The sequence below is a fragment of the Gekko japonicus genome, unplaced genomic scaffold (genome assembly GCF_001447785.1).
Source record: "Gekko japonicus isolate JY-2015 unplaced genomic scaffold, Gekko_japonicus_V1.1 scaffold839, whole genome shotgun sequence".
NCBI lineage: Eukaryota > Metazoa > Chordata > Lepidosauria > Squamata > Gekkonidae > Gekko > Gekko japonicus.
Window position 1 is genome coordinate 615591 of NW_015173698.1, and position 21624 is coordinate 637214.

A 21624-nucleotide genomic window follows, 5' to 3' on the forward strand; every position below is an offset into this window, starting at 1 on the left:
AACTGTTCGAAAGCAAGAAATTGCAAGTAGATAAACAGGTACCGCTTTGGTGGTACCACTTTGGTGGGAAGGTAACAGCGTTCCGTGTGCCTTGGCGTTTAGTCATGCCGGCCACATGACCATGGAAATGTCTTTGGACAGCACTGGCTCTTCTGCTTGGAAACGGAGATGAGCACTACCCCCTAGAGTCAGATTCGACTGGCTTTCGAGCAAGGGAAACCTTTACTTTTACCATTTTACTAGCTCTCTGCATATCACACCTAATCCAGTCACACCTGATACTGTCATTCACCTACTATTGTCATTTGCATGGCATAGTGGATAGAGTGTTGGACTAGGTTCCCATGGGGACCCAGGTTTGAACCCCCCATTCTACCACAAAAGTTCAACGGGTGAGCTTGGGCCAGTCGCATTCTCTCAGCCTAAACTACCGCAAAGGGTTGCTGTTGTGAGAAAATGCAGGGGGGGAGAAGGATATTCTGAGTTGTTTCGGGTCCCTGTTGGGCAGGAAAAAAACACACCAGAATATAGATAAATGCCAAATGTAAATGTGTAGTTCCCATTCTGTGCATTTGGGTCTTCCTCCATCTTGGGATGCCTTTGTGTTACACACACACCCCCTCCGGTCAGGCTGGATTGTGGTGATTATATAAAAGAGGCTCTTCTTATCAGAATGGGAACTGTTGTTTCCTTCTGGAAGACAAACGTTCTGTTACTTCTGGATGTCAGCTGGAAGGTCAATCCGATTTGCAGTCTCTTTGTCATGCAGTTCGATGTAGGGCTCCGAAGCGGGCATAGTTTTTTGGCTTTTATGCCATGCCAGTGTGCCCTTTAAGAGTCCCACATTACAAATCGTTTGCTTGCTTGTCAGCCCCACTGATTAATCGAGGGGCAAATGTTAATCTGAGATTAAGGTTTTAATCAGTCAGTCACACCAGTTTGTCAATTAAAGCTTCCTGCCCTTGTTTGTCTCGTCCGCCTGTATTTTCAGCCACTCCCATCACAGAGAGGCTGGATGGGATAAAATGCGCATACCTTCCAAGCCACGTCCCTTCTGGCCATGAACAGGGTGGGATTGTGGGTGGAGTCTGGCACGACTGGGGGAGGGGGGGCAAAACAGTTTATGCTCAAAGCCGGAACTAAATGCATTGCAGAAGACTGCTCCAGATGACAAGAGCTGCAACCTTTTACCACCAATGCTCCCTCTAAGTTGTAGAGTCTTATGAGCAAATATTCTACTCTGTGAGCTACTGGCATTAAAGCTGTGAGCGAGTGATTTGGCTACTACATAAATGAGTTTGCTATGGACTCTGGAGCCCTCCTTCCTGAGCTAAGACAAAAATGTGTGAGCTGGAGGCTAAAAAACTGTGAGCTAGCTCACACTAACTCAGATTAGAGGGAACACTGTTTACCACCAGTTGTTACTATAACCCACCTCAAGTCCTTGGCAAGACAGGTGGGATCGAAATGTCTTACGCAGGTAAATCACTGGCCACTTTGGGGCACAGCTTCTCTCTGCTGTCTCTTCTACACTTCAGTTTTACCTGTCTTAGATATGTATAGTAAAAATTAAGAATGATGCATTTTTAAAAAATAAACAAAGCCATGAATTGGAAAAGTGAGATGTTTGGAGGATGTGACAAGGCTCTGAAGAATGAGGTTGCTTGGTTGAATAAGAACTGTTGTAGGCTTGACAAGAAGTAAGAAAAACAACAAATATTAAACCTTTACCATTGTAGAAGAGAGAAGAAGAGGTTGGATTTATACCCCGCCCTTCACTACCCAAAGAAGTCTCAGAGTGGCTTACAATCTCCTTTCCCTTCCCTTTCCCACAACAGACACCCTGTGAAGTAGGTGGGGCTGAGAGAGCTCCTTCAAGAACTGTCCTTGAGAGAACAGCTCTGAAAGAACTTATGACTGACCCAAGGTCACACCAGCAGCTGCATGTGGAGGAGTGGGGAATCAAACCCGGTTCTCCCAGATTAGAATCCGCACTCCTAACCACTACACCAAACTGGCTCTCAGTAACAGTTTAACTCCAGTTATATATTTTTAAAAGGTTTATGATACTTCCCCTCAAAATTCAGAACTGGGCCTGGGCAATACTCCAAGGGAATGGAGTTAGTTTCGGAGGGTAGACGTGTTGGTTGTCAGCTATGCTGCCATGAGGGTGGGGAGTTCATTCTGAGTCTTGTTCATTGTTATTGCATTCCTATCCCTGCTGCTATGCTTTTGCTGTAACGCTTATCTCTACAGATGTGCAGGAGGACGTTGTGTTGTCTGGAGGGCTCCTATGTACCGTGAGAGACTCCTGGTTCTCAGCTTTAGCCACTTAACGGTTGCCTGACTTATCCCATGCGCGGGAGGGTCCCTAGTTGGCCAATGCCTTGGGGGGGTGCATACGAATGCCCTATATCCTATTATGCTCTAGTGGCTGCGGCCATTCCTAACAGTGCCTATGTTACTGCATCTATAGCTTTGCAATAAAAGTATAACCGTTCCTGAATGTGTGTACTTCGTTGTTAGCTGTGGGTTCTGACATTGGTCTGCAGATGAACTGAGTCCAGTAGGACCTCAGAGACCAACAAGAGTTTCAGGGTATGAGCTCTGGAGAGTCAACGCTCTTACTCCTTTCGTCAGACATGAGTAGAAATGGAGATCTCTGAGTCCTTTTGTCCTAGTTAGAAGGTGGAAGGGGCATTGTAAAGAATGCTGGTAAAGGATGCATAAGGTACAGTGCATATTGTGATCAGCTTGATTAGAGCAGAGGGGAAATGCCTGGGGGCAGAGAATCAGCATCTGTAGTGTGATAAGAATCCTGTGTCTCTGCTCTTCCCTGAGGGGCCTGTTGTTCCAAACTTGTGAATTAACTCAGATTCACCAGTCTCACGTTGTAATTTCCCCTTGAAACCTCTTTGTTTGATGACTGCCATTCTTAGGTCAGCAATGAAATGACCTGGAAGATTAAAATGCTCTCCAACTGGCTTTTGAGCGTTGCGGTTTTTAATATTGGATCTATGTCCCTTTAACCTTTGTCGTAAGGACTGGCTTGTTTGTCCAATGTAGAGGGTGGAAGGACATTGCTGGCATTTGATGGTGTACATAACGTTGGAAGACGAACAAGTGAATGAACCTGAGATGGTACAGCTGGTGTTGTGAGGTCCAGTTATTGTGCTGTCAGAGTGGAGAAGGGGAATGGGGTTTCACTATCTATGAATTCTCTGTTGCTTCCTTATATCTTCCTTTCTCTTTCCCCATCAGAAACCCTTTGCACTTAAAGTAGGGACCAAGTCATTGCTTTTGAAGTCATTCCGCTCAGACTTCTTCGTGGGCTTCTCTGTGTTTGTTGTTGTAAAAAGGTGCCCTTATTTCCTGATACCTATTGTAACTTCTACCCATTAGTAGTTTCCCATTTTCTTCATTGGTCTGGGTGGAGAGAGAGTGCGGTGTGTGTGTGTGTTTGTGTATGCACTGAACTCCCTCCTGTGTTGTGTTACGATCTTGCTCAGACCCAGACACCTTGTGACCAATGCCCCCACAAAGTTGTGAAGTCTTGTGAGCAAAAATTCTGCTTTGTGAGCTACTGGCATTAAAGTTCTGAGCAAGGGATTTGGCTACTGCATAAATCAGTTTGCTCTGGAGCCATCCTTTCTGAGCTCAGTCAAAAATTTGTGAGTTGGAGGCTAAAAGACTGTGAGCTAGCTCACACTAACTCAGCTTAGAGGGAACACTGCTTGTGACCTACTTAGCCAGCCCACCAACCACATACATACAAAAATGGCCCACTAGGGGCTCAAATAGCTCCCCCTCCCAAGTCTGGAATTGCTGGAACCTGTCCAGCATGAGAAATACATGCGCCCACTGGACCGATATCTGACATAAACTTTTGGAATCTGTTCAGACAGTGCGGCTTTTATATGCATATTTTTCTTCCCAGAATTCGCCCCCTCCTCCGAAAAAAATTATCTTTACCAGTATCCAACTGTTGATGCATCACTGTCGACTTGAAACCTTTAACTTAACTAGTGGAGAAACAAAAGATGGCTTTCCAAGAGTCGTAAAGAGGTCTACGCTTCAGAGATAACCCACTAGCCTTATAAAGCAAGAAAGGAAAGGAAACAACATTATGAACAGCCCTCAGGGCCATAAAATTCCAAAAATGGAAATGGTTTGCTTTCATTACATAAAGTGTCCGTTAAAGCTTCAAATAACGAAATAAACGTTGCAAATGGAAAGTGTCCCCGTTAAACTCCGGACTCTGTTTACGTTCCAGTAATCCAGGCTATAAAAGCAGTGCCATGCAAATGCCCTGCTCAAAAAACCAAGAGAGACTCCCCATAGAGAATATTTACATTTTGAACTGGGTGTCTCTGCAGTTCTGGCTTCAAGTAGCAATTTCTTCTTGCCATTTGACTGTCTAAATATTAGACAATTTGACTCAGGGAATTCGATGGGTACTTTTTTTTGAAGGGAAAAAGAAAGCACTACTCTGTTTCAATTTTTAATAATCATTGGCTTCAGTTCAGGAATGTTTCTAGGAGATGGCAGTGTGTTTAGTGCACAGGATGTGCTGAAATGATTTGTCTGAAAAGGTAAGTGGAAAAACAAATAATTTGGGTTGAGGATGTAGCAAGTTCAGGAACTGGCCATCAAAGTCTGTACAAACTATTTGGAGTTTTGTTTATTTAAAGTAATTACAGGGTCTGTGGATTTAGCACATACTATTGTGCAAACTTTTTAAAGAAGAATAGTGTTTATGGAGGGTACACAAACTTTTTGTTTCTTTTCATTCCCTGTGTTGTCACCTGCATTGGTTTCGGTCCTGATTTTCTTTGCTGTCATAGACTGGTTGCTCCTTTATTTCTTTCACACTATTTTGATGTTGTTTGTAGCCAATTGATGTGCAAAAATGGGTTGCATTTTTACAGGGGGAAACTCAGCAGGAGGAAAGAGAAAACGGTGGGAAAATACAGACTGGCAGTTTTGTTTCTAAAATGGGAGAAGCAAAATCAAAATGAGAATATCCAACTTGGAACTAGCAGGCCTGCGAAATTCGGTCTCCTCCCCTATTTTAATATATCTTGGAATCCGGTTTGCTTTCTGTTGTTAAGTTATGTGACAGAAGTACAGAGAAAGATAATTTATTCATTCAGGGCAGGGAAAATCCTGGTAGATTGTACATTTCAAGATTTGAAAGTACAGTTATTCCATCCCCCCCTAAAATTATTTTCTGACACACCTATGGAAAGGCTGAAGGAAAGAAAAGGATATACTCAGAACTGGCTAAACATTGGGTACAAAGGAACTTGGAAACTTTGGCGCTACTATAGACTCCCCAGTGAGAGCCAGTTTGGTGTAGTGCTTAAGTGTGCGGACTCTAATCTGGGAGAACCGGGTTTGATTCCCCACTCCTCCACTTGCACCTGCTGATGTGACCTTGGGTCAGTCACAAGCTCTGGCACTGCTGTCCTTGAAAAAGAACAGTTTGTGTCAGAGCTCTCTTAGCCCCACCCACCTCACAGGGTGTCTGTTGTGGGGAGGGGAAGGGAAAGGAGTTTGTAAGCCGCTCTGAGACTCCAAGTGAAGGGCGGGGTATAAATCCAGTCTCCTCCTCCTCTCAGGCCTGTAGCCAGGATTTTGTAATTGGGGGGGGGGCTTTAAATAAGTCAGGGGGCACTGACGTCACAGAATAATGAAAAACTCACTTTTGTGACATTTGGACTCTGCCTGCCTACGCAGGGAAGCAAACCGCACTTGGGGAAGGGGAAGCAATGGGGAGTCATCTGGGCGGCCCAGAGAGCCAGGGGGGCTGGGGGATGGAAGTTGGAGGGGCAGGCCCCGAAATGCCCCACTGTAGCTACAAGCCTGTAGACTCTCCTTTGAAGAAACAAACAGAAGTTGTGATCTGTGGCATTCTCTGCTGCAGTACAGTTGCAGAAAGGCAGCCATGTTTGTCTGCCATAGACCAGCTACATTTGAGTCCAGGAGTAACTTAGAGACCCAACAGGATTTTGGAGGTGTACGTTTTTGAGAGTCAGAGCCTCCTTTGGTATCTGACCAGGGGAGCGTTGCCTCTCAAAAGCTCATGCCCTGAAAGTGTTGTGGGTCCCGTAGGTGCTGCTGGACTCGAATGTGGCCTGTTCTGCGACAGTGTACCCAGCTCCCCTTGATTCCCCCATTTATTTCAGCATTTTCTTCTTCCAGGCACAGAAGGGACTAGATTTGCTAAACTGAAATGAAAACTAGGTAATATTTGAAAAGAGGTGCGGGGGGGGGACGGGACCAGTGTTCCCTCTAAGCTGGGTTAGTGTGAGCTAGCTCACAGTTTTTTAGTCTCTGGCTCACAGATTTTTGCCTTAGCTCAGGAAGGGATGGCTCCAGAGCACACTAATTGATGCAGCAGCCAAATTGCTCACTCACAACTTTCATGCCAGTCGCTCACAAAGCAGAATTTTTGCTCACAAGACTCCACAGCTTAGAGGGAACATTGGACGGGACTATAGTGTGTTTCCCACACTAAGGCAGGAATCTAGGAGCTTTCGGTCTAAATCCAAGAATTTATTTAGATAGGCCTACGGCCAGCCCTGACCTCGATTTGGGGGTGGAACCTGAGGAGAGCAGGGTTTGGGGAGGGGAGGGGAGGGACTTCAGCGAGGTAAAATGCCACAGAGTCCACCTTCCAAAGCAGCCATTTTCTCCAGGTGAACTGGCAGTCTTGAAGCAGTGGCTGGACAAACACTTGTCAGGGATGCTGTAGGCTGATCCTGCATTGAGCAGGGGGTTGGACTAGGTGGCCTGCATGGTGTGATTCTATGATTCTTTTATTCTACAATCTCTGTCACCTGGAGATAAATTGCAATCCCAGGAGGTCTCCAGCCACCAACTGGAGGTTGGCAACTCTATCGATGGCCCAGGATAGCCTGATCTCTTCAGATCTCAGAAGTGAAGCAGGATCAGCCCTGGTTGGTACTTGAATGGAAGACTGCTAAGGAAGTCCAAGGTTGCTACGCAGAGGCAGGCCATGGCAAATGTCTGTTTCCTTGGAAACCCTATGAGGGGTCACCATATATTGGCCGCGACTTGATGGCTTTTGCCAGGTCTGTTTCCTTGAAAACCCTACGGGGTCACCATACATTGGCCGCGACTTGATGGCTTTTGCCAGGCCCTAGCGTGAGTGTTGAGTTTGGCTTCCCTCCCCTTAATAGCAGACTCCCCTTTCCTCTCCCAGTTATTTGAAGTCACCTTTCAGACTCCTCCTAGTTTCAGATTTGCTTTGCCAGAAGAATGTCAGGGGAGGGGATTTGACTGGTCTTCTAGCCTAAAGCTCCGCTAGGCATGTAGAATGTGTTTACTTGGTTCCTTGAATCCTTGCCTGTGTGTACATTTAGGCTGTGAAATCAGCCTCGTCTCCTTTTAGCACATATTCTCTCCTTACGCTTTCTGCAGCTTTGCTTCCTCCAAAGCTGCAATCCCTAGTCTCCTTGTGTATTTTTGGAAGGGCAGACAGAGAGCCTGTCTGCATCATCAGTGGGAGAAACGAGTGAGTCATAATGCTCGTTTATGAGGAGCTGTGCTTCATTCAAATCTCCCTTGGCAAGATCTTGACAGTGAACTTGAGTCATCGGCTATGAACAAGTCTTAAAGCAACTTGGATATTCCGAGGATGCAATAGGTTTTCGGGGGAAGGAAGGAGATTTCGTCCAGAAACTCGGTGACTTCGTAGATGGCTTTCAAGGGAAGTTTATACTGGTGCAATTTCATTGTCTGAAAACACCCAAAACTGCGTGCGATCAAGCTTCATGTTGTTGTATGTGTGTCTGATGGAAATCACAGGCTAGTTCTTTGTGTGCAGCGGTTAAAGTGAACACCCTGGGTTCAAACTAGAGGCAGATCCAGGGCAATTTCTCATGGTTGGGGCATTTTGGAATTAAAACTGGAGGCATCCTTCCTACGTTCCCTCTCCAGAAGTCAATCTGTTTGTCTGTGAAAGTTTAAAATTAACATCACTCTGAGAAGCACTTGTTCCTTGTGTTTCTGGACATCTCTGTTGTGAGTGCACGTCTTGATTTGGGAGAAAGCAAGCCCTGAGCCATGACTTGCTAAGCAATACAATATGCAGCTTTCTCTTAGGGTGGGTAATTCTTTTGCCATTGCGTTATCCAATCCCATATGATGTAGAAGCCCACTGGAAAGAGAGGGATAGGTGTGCCATGGATTCATAGTTTCTCTCACCGCATATTTGTTTGTCCCTGCACAAAATTTGGGAACGAATGATCTAGGAGCTGATTCAAAGAGATACTCAAGATAGAATGTTTATTCATCATTCCTGTGTCAAATCTGGTTGCCAGGGAACTGGTGATCACCCCAGTTTCTTCTGTAGCGAATGATAGGCTAGAGTATTGGATCTTGTCACCAATGATAAGTTTTCTTTGCTTGTTATCCTGTCCTCAGATTATGTTTCAGTGTTTTCCAAAGCTGCAGAGCTGCAGAAGAAAGCAACAGGAAGAAAGCCTTTGATCTGTCAAGTTACATTTTTTCCACTTAATTGTTGTATCGCGTGAACATGTTGAATGCCTTACTTATTTCCTGTTGTGGGGTTGGGTTTTGGTTTATTTGTTTTGTTGTTTTGTAAATATACATTGCACTAAAAGCTTTTTTTGAGCAGGGCAAGTACATTGGTTAGAATTATCTGTGCTGCAGAAAAATGGGGTGGGGAGGGCAGGACAAATATTTTGCAACACCAAATCGTATGTGCCATATGTGCAGTGGATTAATGAGCAGCTAAGCACCCGCTGCCTTCATTTTCTCGTCAAAACTTAAATGAAAAACTCCCTGAGTTGAGTATGGACACACACCGCACACTGGAAAGCTGTTTTTTAAATCTTCCCTAGTGGAGCTGTGGTGGCTCAAGTGGTTAAGACGCTGAACGGCAGGTTGTGGAAGGTCAGTAGTTCAGCAGTTCAAGACCCGAGTTGCCGCATGACAGAGTGAGCTCCCGTCTCTAGTTCCAGCTCCTGCCAACCTAGCGGTTCGAAAGCAAGAAATTGCAAATAGGTACCACTTCAGTGGGAAGGTAACAGCGTTCCGTGCGCCTTGGTGTTTAGTCATGCCGGCCACATGACCACGGAAATGTCTTCGGACAGCGCTGGCTCTTCGGCTTTGAAACGGAGATGAGCACCGCAGCCCTAGAGTCGGACTCGATTGGCTTTCGAGCAAGGGGACCTTTACCTTTACTAGTGGGGTTACATTCCAGCTCTGGACCCCATACGCGTCACTATACGGTTCCCAGATCTTGGACTTTGGTCCCGAGACTCAGGTTTGGGAACTCATTCTTAGGTTCTCAGAGTGGCAGGTTGTGATCTCAGGGCCATCAGGTAGCCCAGCACACCAACACACTTGGCCTGCAGATGAAGGCGGAATAAAGGGTCAGAGAGGTGCCGGAATGCAGAGGTGATATTCCTTCCAACTTCAGTGGGACAAAAATAGTTTAAGTCCAACTTAAGTAGAACATCAAGAGCTCTAGGTCTTTTTGCCAGGAACCTCAAGGCTTGCAGTTGGGGAGAGAAAACTAAACAGGACTGCAGTTAGAAATCTCTTTAGGCAAAGATGAGTGTGCAGCATTGCCTTCTGTCATTGGCAAAACAGTACGATACTTCTGGCTTGGTCAAACTTGGTATAAATGCTAGGAGCCAGACCGTCTGCCCTTGGCTGATCAAGTTGGTGGAAAAGATGGCACAGAAATAAAAAAATAAAAAAATAAACCCTTTTAAATTAAAATAAATAAACAGAACTGTAACTTTTCATTGCTGCTTTTCAGTCCTGTAGCAGTTGACCTGAGGGACAAAAAACACACTCTAGATCTAGATCTTGGCTGGGCACAGAATGTGTTACTGGGCTGGAGTTTTCACAATATAGTGGCACTATTGTCAGGAAATGGTTTCAGACTGAGCACTGACATAAAATTAAAAGCCATGCTTGTAATCTGTATTTAAACATTTCAATCAGTTAGTCACAGTGATAATGAAACTGAGATTTCAATCTTGGTTTCTTGCTCTTCGTACACCTCCAGGATGAGAGAAGCGTGTGCATGCCAGGTCGATGTTAGTGGGATTCATGCTGCCTATCAGGAAATTTACCCCAACTGCAGTCTTGAATGGATGGAAATGGTGTCTTTTTATGGTTCAGTCGTGGGAAGCTCGATACCGTTTTTGATGCTGTGCATTTTTGTCTTGAAGTAGTTCTTAGCAGCTTAGCCAAATGTTTATATTGTTATTTAAATAGTACGTCAACAGTTCCAAATCTTTTGTGTGCCCTTCACGCTTGATTAAAGAACCCCATTAATAGTGGAGAAAATGCTAATTGGTGATGTCTTTTGCCAGCCATTACCGACCAAAGCATTCTATATAATCCACCGTTGATTAACTTAATGAAGGCTGATGTGGTTTTGTGTGACAGTATCAGAATGACAAAGCATCCCTCTGCTTCTTGGACTCCCCACTGCCGGAATAAGCTGCGCTGGGTGTTCAGTTGCCAAAAATGGCTCCAGTGTAAATCAAATTTCCTTGGCAGAATGATCGTGATGCACTTTCAATTGTCCATTCATTACAATTGTCAGGACAAACAGACAGTGCCCCAGTCGCAAAGCGTATGCTACCTCACTTGAGCAACCAGATTGTATCTTCATTCAGGCTTTATTGATTTTCTTTTCCCCCTCCCTTTGCTTTCCTTGGCAGGTGACATCACGCAGAAGGGCTATGAAAAGAAGAGATCAAAATTGATTGGGGCCTACTTGCCACAACCTCCGGGTATGTATAGCGGCACAAGCGGTGCATGAAGCTGTTGTGTGCATTGATCATTTGACTCAGATATCAATGTGGGGTGTTACCTGGGATATCAAGTAACCTGTCACTGTTGTGTAGTATATGTAAATTGCCCCTCCACCCCACAGTTCATGTGTACCCATGTATGTCTCCTTGTACGACCAAGTCGTAGGTGTGTACACCTTATTACATGTATATCACTGTGCATTGCATGGAGAATGGAACTACTTGAGATTCTTAATGCAGTTAATTATAAATAGCTAAAGGAGGGGATGGTTAGGGATATACATATTAACCAGAATGTGCTGGATAAATGTAAGAGGCACCAGAATTTAAAAGAAGCTCTCCTTCCCTGTTGAATAGCTGACACAAAAAAGCCAGAAGTAGCGATCACCTGCAAAAATTGGATTCCAGAATGAATTGGCCTTGGTCTATGCAAGCGGCAAGATTAAGTGGTAGATTCCTGAGATAGCAGCAGATTAGGCTGCAGGGGCAAGATTTCGGTTTTGAATATTCCGATAGGTGAAAAACTCTTGCAAGTAAAAATGAGCCAATTAAAAAACAGCACACAAATGAGAAAGATACTAGCCTACCATGGCCCTTGTTGCCCTACTTTGCTACTTCCAGAGAATGATTTCATGCTGAGAAGCACTTGAGCATATGACCTACGGTACTACTTGCACCTGAAGTCGTAGAGCCCGTTCTGCTATGTTAAAACTCTGCCACCTCATTCATTCTGAATAGGCCTTAGTTAGGTATGTACACCGGGTCTAAAACACCTTTGAGGAATTTGCACCAACCTGCCCCATTGTGATTATAGCCGGCATCTGAGACTGGATGCTGGATTAGATGGACTGAGACCCCCAACACTGTAAAGCTGTTCCACACCAGGATACTTAGATTTATCCCAACCTTGGCTCAGTGAAATCAGGTAGGACTACATTGATTTATACCTACCAACTCTATCATTGTAGTGATGTGGGCAACAGCCATAGTTCTTAGGATGTAACCAAACAGCAGTACATTCAACAAAAAAAGAGAATGTATTACTTTTGGTCCTTCCATTACTAAATTCATCAGTAAGCCTTTTGGGATCTTCTGTTTTCCCCATGGGTCTTGGCTCCTTTTGTGGGCCAGTGCTTAAAACTTACCGCACCTGACTGAAACTGGCTTCATCTTTTGTGTTTGTAGTAGAGACAAAGTTGCTATTTCCCTTATTTAAAACAGTGATTTAGACCAAGACGCAAAGTACAATTAAGTGGAGTGAAGTTATATTTCAGAGGTGGCGTGCCTGAGATTATTGGACATGGTAGACAAATATGGCTGTCACTATCCTGGCCTGCTTCTGCAGCTCTCTGGAGCATCTGGATAGCACTGGATAGTGACTGGGTAGTCGTCTTAATGGAGCACTGGTCTGATCTGCCCATAGTAATGATTGTATTCTTGACTGTGCAATCTGAAGCGGAATTACGCTCTTCTAAGTCCATCGGAGTCAATTTCCTATGCTTTTATTCATCATAATTAGGCTATGTCAGAAGCAAATGCTAATCCATAAATGGAATCAACTGTTTTTACATAAGGGGTGCATTTGTGACTTTTGGAAAGCCTAAAAATAGGAAATAATTTGCTTCCGTTTCTCAAACCCCCCATTGATAAATCATTGACCGACATAGCCAGAAGTTCTTTTTATAGCCTTAGGCCTGCAAATGGCTGTCCAGTGGACAATCACACAATAACTACTGTGTAGATATCTGTAGACTGCACTCTATGCCCTAAACAGGGTGGTGCTGAGGTCACAATTGCTTCTGCTGTACAAAGTCCAAACTTATTTCTTCAGAGCTTTAACAGCACTTAGGCTGTATTGTTTGTTACACACAGGTGCAGTTAAGTTCTGGTTTTCGCAGATGTGGATCATCAGCAGAGTTGCACATAGAGTAGGAGTCAGCAACTGGTGGCCTCTGGGCAAAATCTGTGTACTGCTGTTGGTGTTGCCCACTCCACCGGTTGACAACTTTCCTTCTGACAAAACAACTCATCCAACTTGCCTTCTGACAAAACAGTTTGCTTGTCAGGGGTTGCGTTCTATTGTATTAGCAATTCTTCTCCTGGGGCTCAGTAAAACTGAACGATGTTATTCTCAGTCCTCCCAAAGGAACACAAGTTGATAGGAAGAGCTAATATTGAATGAGTCTAAAGAAAAGCCCCTCTAGCTATTGTAAGTGTTCTGTGGATCGACAGATTCTTATGGGAATCCTAGGAAGTTCATGCGAGTATTGTGCAGCTACTGTAGTGTGATATCTGGTTCCCAAGTTATTGATTGGGAGGACATGTTGCCTTGCTGCAAGTTGGCATAGGTGTGCTGGCATTTCTGTTTTTTCAGCCCGCCCTTAAAAGTCTTTTCCCTTTTTTGCTACACTGTGGTCCATGAAATGGTGAGGCCATAGGTGGGGGAAATAAATTCCCTGCTTTTTTAACCAGCAGTGGCACCGTAGGGTGTCCTGACCCTGCCAAGTCTGTGAGCCCACTGGAAACTACCTTAATTCGTCAGGCCATCAGCTTCATTTGTGTCACTGAGTGCAGGCTGTGGTTGACGGGAGTAGGGTAAGACTCAGGCCATAACATGTTGCAGTTTTCAGGTAGGGAGTCCAGAGTGCAGGCTGCGGTTGACGGGAGTAGGGTAAGACTCAGGCCTAGGAAGAAGAAGAAGAAGAAGAGATTGGATTTGTACCCCGCCCTTCACTACCCAAAGGTGTCTCAGAGCGGCTCACAATCTCCTTTCCCCTCCCCTCCCCACAACAGACACCCTGTGAGGTGGGTGGGGCTGAGAGAGCTCTGACAGAAACTGCTCTTTTTCAAGAACAGCTCTTATCAGAACTACGGTTTGCCCAAGGTCATCCAGGCAGGTGCAAGTGGAGGAGTGGGGTATCAAACCCGGTTCTCCCAGATTAGAGTCTGCGCACTTAACCACTACACCAAACTGGCATTGAACAAGTGGTAACTCAGTATCTCATCTCTGCTAACAGGTTGAGGCAGAATGTTCTTCCATGCAAAAATTTCCTGGTACATTTATTTTTATTTACATTGTTTATTATCCTCCTGTCTCGCTGAGACTCAAAGCGGATTACTCCGTTAAAAACAGCACCATATGAACAATACAAAATACACAACCAACAGTGAACAATAACTGGTTTACAAAATTAGAGAACAATGCAATGCAATGGTATAGTATACACAAATAGTGTCACAAAATTGAATTGCAAAATTTGCAAACAATACAATGAGAACAGTGAAAAACGTAACAGGAAGAAAACAACTGGAAACTGCCTAGATTTAACAACCTTATTCCTTATATTATAAAAAAGGCTCTTCTGTACAATTCCGTTTTACACAGTTGTGCAGAATGATAAAAGTGTGGGAACTTTCCTGATCTCATCGGGCAGGCCATTTTAACCAGGTGGAAGCCATGACAGAGAGTGCTCAGGTATAGGCAGCTGTCTTTACCCACTTGTAGGGTGGAACTTCAGAAAGAAATATGTTGAGACAGGCGATCTTGCAGATATGTGGGTCCTGGAGTATGAAGGGTCTTGTAGCTGACAACCAGCATCTTGAACTGAACCCAGTAACACAGCAGTCAGTGGAGCAAAGGCTGCAAAGCTATTACACCTATGGATATTACATCCATAGCTATTATAGCTAATATGGATATTACATCCATATTCTGTCTAACTTCCCATCATAACCAAGCTGCAGCATTTAGCACTGCTGTAGTTTCCACCTCAGACCCATATAGAGTGCATTACAGTAGTCTAGCCTTGAGGTTACTGTGGCATGGAAAATGAAGATATGAGAGGGAAGGCTAGCTAGAGCCCTTCTCCCAGGCTTGTTGTGTTTTTTTGTATTGAGGTAATTTTTTGCCTGCATAGAAGAGCATTTAAACATGTGATCTGTAGTCTGACCAAGTTGATCACCTTAGTGGGGCTGTAGGGACAGCTCCCACTGGAAACACTTAGGAAAGGCCGATGGGCCTGGTTCAGAGGAAGAGTTGGAAGAGTCACTACCTGGGAAATTGGGGTAGGGTTGCCAGCCTCCAGGTGGGGCCTGGAGATTTCCCACTTTTAAAACTGATCTCCACACTACAGATATCAGTTCCCCTGGAGAAAATGGCTGCTTTAAAGGGTGGACTCCATGGCATTGTACCATGCTGAGGCCCCTCCTTTTCCCAAACCCCACCCTATTCAGGCGGATTACTCCATTTTCCAAAATCTCCAGGTATTTCCCAACCCAGAGTTGGCAACCCTAGGGAGAGGGGCAGGTCTTCACATTGGAGGACCGCACATAATTTGCCAAAAAAAATTCTAGAAAGGACCTTAATTTTTTACATATACTTTCATACTTTCGGCCAACTTGGCTTTATTTCAACCAGGGTTCTCCAGAATTTCAACCAGGAATCTAGTCTAAGGACAGACCTCATCCCTGGATAATTTGAAGCAATAATACTGATGCAATAACCTCTATTTTTTCACCTAGTTAACTAAACCCAATCCCTATATATTTGAGAAAAGAGGTGGAACTCAGAGAAGGCTGAGTTGAGGCCTGTTACCTCTCCCTTTAAGAAGCTAATCCACCATCTGGAGCTCATGAGGCCCTGCGCCTCTTTCTGATTATCTGGTTAGATCTGTGTTTCTGTAGTGTGGTGTAGGAGTTTCAGAAACTAATTAAAACTAATAGCCAATTGTAGTTATTGCAGTCACAAAGCTGGAAAATAATAATGCTGAAGTGTCACTCTTTACAGAGACAGAAGCATATGCTCTGTATCATTAAGAAATATTAAAATTCTGAGCCCACTGCTACACCAAGACCAGTTCAGTTCTGCAACTTGTATACATTACACCCTATCACTAACCACTGACTTGGCTGCCCCTTTGGCTGTTGAAACTTTCAGCAAACATTGACCATGTATATAATCACAAATACAAGAGCTTCTGAAGGTTTTCTGTTCTCTTGCTGATCTGGGGCAAACACACAGCCTCTCCAGCTATATCTGCTGAAGCAAAGCTGATTTTTATTAACCAAAATGTGGGGAGGAAAAAGGAAACCCTATTCCTGTCTATTCTGTCTTTCTGTTACTAGAGTTAATATAAATTACAGCAAATTCCCGCTTAGGGCTGGAAGATCTCCAATATGTTTGTAATATTGTGTGTTTCTCTGTAATTGTCTTCAGCACTTTCCAGACAAAATTGGTGTTTTCATACAATTGGATTTATTCTATCCTTTTATCCATCTGAATAGAGGATTGCTGTTCCCCGTGCAGGGAGAGGAATTGTCTTGAAATGGAAGCAAAATTATTGGGGCAACTTTCTGTGGCTTCCTATTCACTTAATAGTCTTTTTCGATCAGGAAATACAACCATTCATAAAGCGGGATATTTGATCTCACAATTAATGGGGAAGAAGATTGAAACTAAAATGGCTGTATTCTGCACAATGGTTTTTTTCCTTGAGGGGGGAGATAAGACGCCATTACTGCTTGTACAAATGTGCCCACCAGACTGACAGTAAACCCCAAAGCAGGCCCCCCCACCCTACACCGTTCCAGCATCCAATCCTCTTGCTGCTGCTTTGCTGACATTACAAACACCAATGTTGGCAGAGTGGGAAATTGACTATGTGACTTCATACCGTAGTGTTTGTGTGTGTGTGTGTGTGCCTGTGTGCCTGTGTGTGCAAGTATGCCCATGTGTGGGTTCGCGTGCGCATGTGCCATGCGCTTTACTGCATGGGGGCAGAAGCTCCATCCGTTGCTGTAACAAATGTCAAAAACTAAACCTGACTTAATTAGTCTTTTCCGACTTGTTACAGCGGCGAATGGAGCTGCTGCGGTACGGTGTAGACTGCAGCACAGTGAAGGGGCCGCGAGGAGGACACTCCGAACTAGCAACATTGGGGTCTGTGACATCCGGGAAGCAGCAGCTAGAGAGCGCGCAGCACCGCACAGCACGGCGGCAAACCGGCCTCTCTTTTACTTTCGCTTTGGTGAGCACAATCAATATAAGTGTGTGTGTGTATATATGTGTGTGTGTGTATGTGTGTTTAATGAGCCTTGTGGTTGCTTGATAGAAGCAGGTGGTGAGAAAATCTTTATTGCATGGAGGCCCACGTAGCTACAGAGTGGCCTAAGATAGCTTGGCAATGGACTTTGCCCTTCGCCCTATGGCAAAAACTTGTTTTGTGTCCTAAGATGACATGTTTAGCTGGGACATCATGTCTCATATTGAAGAAGAAGAAGAGATAGGATTTATACCCCGCCCTTCACAAACCTGAAGGAGTCTCAGAGCAGCTTACAAACTCCCTTCCCCTCCCCACAACAGACACCCTGTGAGGTAGGTGGGGCTGAGAGGGCTCTTTTGAGGACTGCTCGTGAGACAACAGCTCTGAAAGAACTTGTGACTGACCCAAGATCACACCGGCAGCTGCATGTGGAGGAAAGGGGAATCAAACCTGGTTCTCCCAGATTGTAGTCTGCACACTTAACCGCTACACCAAACTGGCTCTACCAAAGAGCTGCAACTGCCAGAAATAAGAGCTCTCAGTTAAAAGGAATCCCTGTTTATCTTGACCACTCCTGGTTAAACCTCATCAACAAAAAGGGGAACCGTTCCTCAGTGAACTTTCATTTTTCGACATAAAGAAGTTTGGGTCCCACTCCCAGGTAGACATTTTTTAAAATACGTGCTTTCAAAAATGTGAGCACATATTTACAGCTTTTAGCTTCTCTGTCTCCTCGCCTGGTCCATGCCTCCCCCCTTCAGATCATCATTTCACATATACATTCTTGACTCAGGATCTCGATTCTTCAGCAGTGCCCCCGAAACAACCAAACACTCCTAAGCCTTGATTCTCAACAGAGAATTCACACTCAAAACGAACAAGGCTTCTTGGTAGCATCAAGAAATGGAAATAAAATAATTCAGAAGCCGCTATGGTCTTCACAAGGCAGAATTCCCAAAACCAAAAACCCCCAAGTCAAAGGTCATCCATCTGACGTGTATGCATCACAGCCGCACAGAGGTCTCTTCCTCCATGCCTATGGGTGATTTTGTCATTTGTGAATACTTCGTTACATGCCGAACCCTACTTGCTTTTGGTAACTATTTGCAAGTTTGCCTTTATGTTGAAGGATTCAGGGCTATAGTTCTAATACGAACCATTTAGTTTTGTATTTCCATGTGGTTCAGAATTAAATCAGCAAACCACGAGCAATCACACATACTAAAAAAAAATATTCAAATAAGAATCTGAAGAATTCACATTTTCTTATCAGTAACTGCCTCATCCTTCTAAATGTGGGAATTGAACCTGGATCCTTTTGCATACCAAGCAGATGCTGTACCAGTGAGCCACAGCCCCTCCTCTAATTGTGTTTCTGCAGAGTGAAGTGAAGGGATTATCTTCCGTAGAAGGCAGGGAGTAGTTAATTTTTTAAAAGAAGAAATTGGGGTGCTGGAAAGAAAAGGATTTGCGAGTATGAGTTGCTCTGGTATTTGTCCACTCTCGGACTTAATTGACTACCTGTTCAGAACACATCCCCAAATGTTAATAATATGACTCCTTCTCAAACACACCCGACTATCCTTTCTCAGCTTTCTGGTCCTTTACAGATTAGCAACACAAATCGCTAGCTAGCTGATTTATACTTGCATGATGAACTTTTCTGGTTCCTGGTTCTCTTCTTCCATCCTCCGGCTTTTAGTGATGTTTTCAGCATAGAACATATCACTGCAAGCAGCTGGCAGAGCTGGCTCTTGGTTCCTTTCATTTCTCAGATAGCACAGACAACAAAGTCTTTATCTCAAGTCCTGAGAAATAAATCTCAGTGGGGAGTGATAGGGTTTGAAAAAAGTAAGAATAGTCAAGGTGGAGAACTTTGTTTTCAGAAGTAGCATAGGATTAACAGAATGAGACATACAGAGAAGTCCCTGGTCTTCATATCACCTCTTCCTAGGGCTGCCAACTTCCAGGTGGGGACTGGAGGTCTCCCAGAATTACCAGCTGAGCTCTAGATAACACATCAGTTCCCCAGGAGAAAAATGCAGCTTTGGAGGATGGACTCTATGGCATTATGCCCTACTCCCCAAACCCACCCTTTCCCAGCCTCCATTCCCAAATCTCCAGGAATTTCCCAACTGGGAGTTGACATCCCTACCTCTGCCATGAACTCACTGGGTGACCTTAGGCAACCTAGTATCTGTCAGTGCAGGTACCGTTTCTGTTCTGTTGGAGATTTCTTTCAGGAAAACAGAAGAGAACAACATTAGAGAGAATTCTGGAGAGAGTTTCTTTTGCGCTGAACATGTCGAAAGAAAGTAAAGCTGACTTAAGCCCAGTGATTTCAAGGAGCTTAAATGGGCCGTCTGAAAGTTTTTTACGGACCCCTAGGTGGTGGTGGTGGTGGTGGTAGTAGTAGTAGTAGAAGAAGAAGAAGAGATTGGATTTATACCCCGCCCTTCACTACCCAAAGGTGTCTCAGAGCGGCTTACAAACTCCTTTCCCTTCCCCTCCCCACAACAGACACCCTGTGAGGTAGGTGGGGCTGAGAGAACTCTGACACAAACTGCTCTTTTTCAAGGACAGCTGTGCCAGAACTTGTGACTGACCCAAGGTCACATCAGCAGGTGCAAGTGGAGGAGTGGGTTCTCCCAGATTAGAGTCCGCGCACTTAACCACTACACCAAGCTGGCTACCAAGCTGGTATCAGGTGTCCACAGGCCCCTCTGTTGCAGCTTCCTTCTTGTTCCTCCCTGCCTAGTCACAATTAAAATGTGTGCTATCCCCTCCTTCCTGGGTTACCATGGAGATAATTCTAGAAATCAGAAGCAAGAGAACTCTGGGGGATCATCAAATGACTTTGCTGAACGTGATCCTCCATGGGCGGGTGTATTAGCAGGATAATGTAGTTTTGATTGTCTCCTCCTCCACACGCACATCAAAAGTTCCTGCCAGTCTTCACTTTTCTTTGAGTAAACATCTCCTGGAACATGAGGCCATGGGAAAAGGTGGCATCAGGTGCAATTCACCAGGTCTGCCATTTCATATGTATAAGTTGCCCTTAGACTCTGTGTATTATATGTCCTTGTAAAACAAAATAAGTTTCAATCAAAACCTCATGTCCATTAACTGCACACAGTGCAATGCTATGATGCCACCTTGTTGTTTGTGGCAAAGCTCTACTGCGTTCCTGGTGTTTAATATTCCGCAGGGGTTTTACTTCTCATACAAAAGTGTCTGCATACAGAATATCTTGTGCTGTGTTACCCTGGGCGTAGGAATTACACTGGTTGTTGTTTTTTTATGTTGGAACCGACTTGCCCCATTGAGTGCCTAATAGCACTTTGTAATCTTGTTTGGTTGTTTAAAGAAAAATTGAGAACAGGCCATGAAGTGATATTTATATCTCCATAAGTGAGGGGGGGAACCCCCCCACACACAAATGGCTTGTGAGTTCAGTGTCCTACCTTGACCTTTGATGAAAGCAGAAAATTAAATTAGACATTTCCCTTTTAGGGCTTTATGCCAGAGAAGTGCCGTGTGCGTGTCTTTGTGCTGCTTCTAAAATGACTGCGACAATAAACACACATATACACAAGAAGAAGAACTAATTCCAAGGGAAATGAAATTTGGGTGTGTGTGTGTCACATTTTGGTAACATTTTGGAAGGTGTTATTTTAATACAAGCAAAAGAATTTCATATTTTTGGCAGCTTCACTTTTGTGGCAATACTGACAATGTTTTTGCTACCTAATCTTTCTTTCCTGACTTATGCACCAGATTCTACCTTAGTATAAATCATGGAGGATGTGAAGAATTATTTATTCGTGTACTCTTCAGGTGATCCTTGCAAGAAGGTGTTCAGTAGGAAATTACAGAAGCATCTCATAGGCCTAACTGAAGGCAGAAAAGATGGGAGGTGTAGGTTCACTGTAGCCTTTAAAAAAAAAAAAAACCTTGAAAAGATGTCTACAAAACTTGGTAGCCAATGTAATCTATTGCTAGCCTGATTGCCTACAAGAACATAAGACGAACCCTGCTGGATCAGAGCAGTAGCACATCTAGTCCAGCATTTTGTCTCACACAGTGGCCAACCAGTTCCCCTGGAGGACCAACAATAGGGCATATTTATTTATTTATTTTATATTTATACCCCGCCGTCCCCGCAAGCGGGCTCAGGGCAGCTTACAAGGGGAGCACTAGTGCTCACACATAAAAACATAGTAAAACAGAATAAAACAGTAAAACCATTTAAATCACCAAAGAATAAAGTGCTCAATAAGAACAGGATGATCTCCATAGTTTGCAGGGGAATATCAGGCTGCCATTAAAGATGGTATTGCCTATAGTTGGTACATAGTCCAACTATAGTTAGTACATAGTCCGGTGGTACCAGTGTCGTGTAGTATTTTGGCAGCTCTTCCGTGGCTGTCCTTCCGTTCCGTTATTAACCACATGATGGTAGTAGTGGCGGCCCCTATGTAAAAGCCTGGTGGAAGAGCTCCGTCTTGCAGGCCCTGTGGAACTGCATGAGGTCCCGCAGGGCCCACATGATGGTAGTAGTGGCGGCAGTGGCGGCCCCTTAGTACATAGTCCGGTGGTACCAGTGCCGTGTAGTATTTTGGCAGCTCTTCCGTGGCCGTCCTTCCGTTCCGTTATTAACCACATGATGGTAGTAGTGGCGGTAGTGGCGGCCCCTATGTAAAAGCCTGGTGGAAGAGCTCTGTCTTGCAGGCCCTGTGGAACTGCATGAGGTCCCC

The 21624-nt window shown here is 44.5% G+C and overlaps 1 protein-coding gene across 1 annotated transcript in view; it reads left to right on the forward strand.

Moving 5' to 3' along the window:
* Window positions 1–21624, forward strand: part of LOC107120489 (disco-interacting protein 2 homolog C-like) — a 352819-nt gene that overhangs the window by 227144 nt on the left and 104051 nt on the right. The window contains exon 2 of the mRNA XM_015423200.1: window positions 10734–10805. Coding sequence (XP_015278686.1) covers window positions 10734–10805 — 72 coding nt within the window. The remainder of the gene's footprint in view (window positions 1–10733; window positions 10806–21624) is intronic.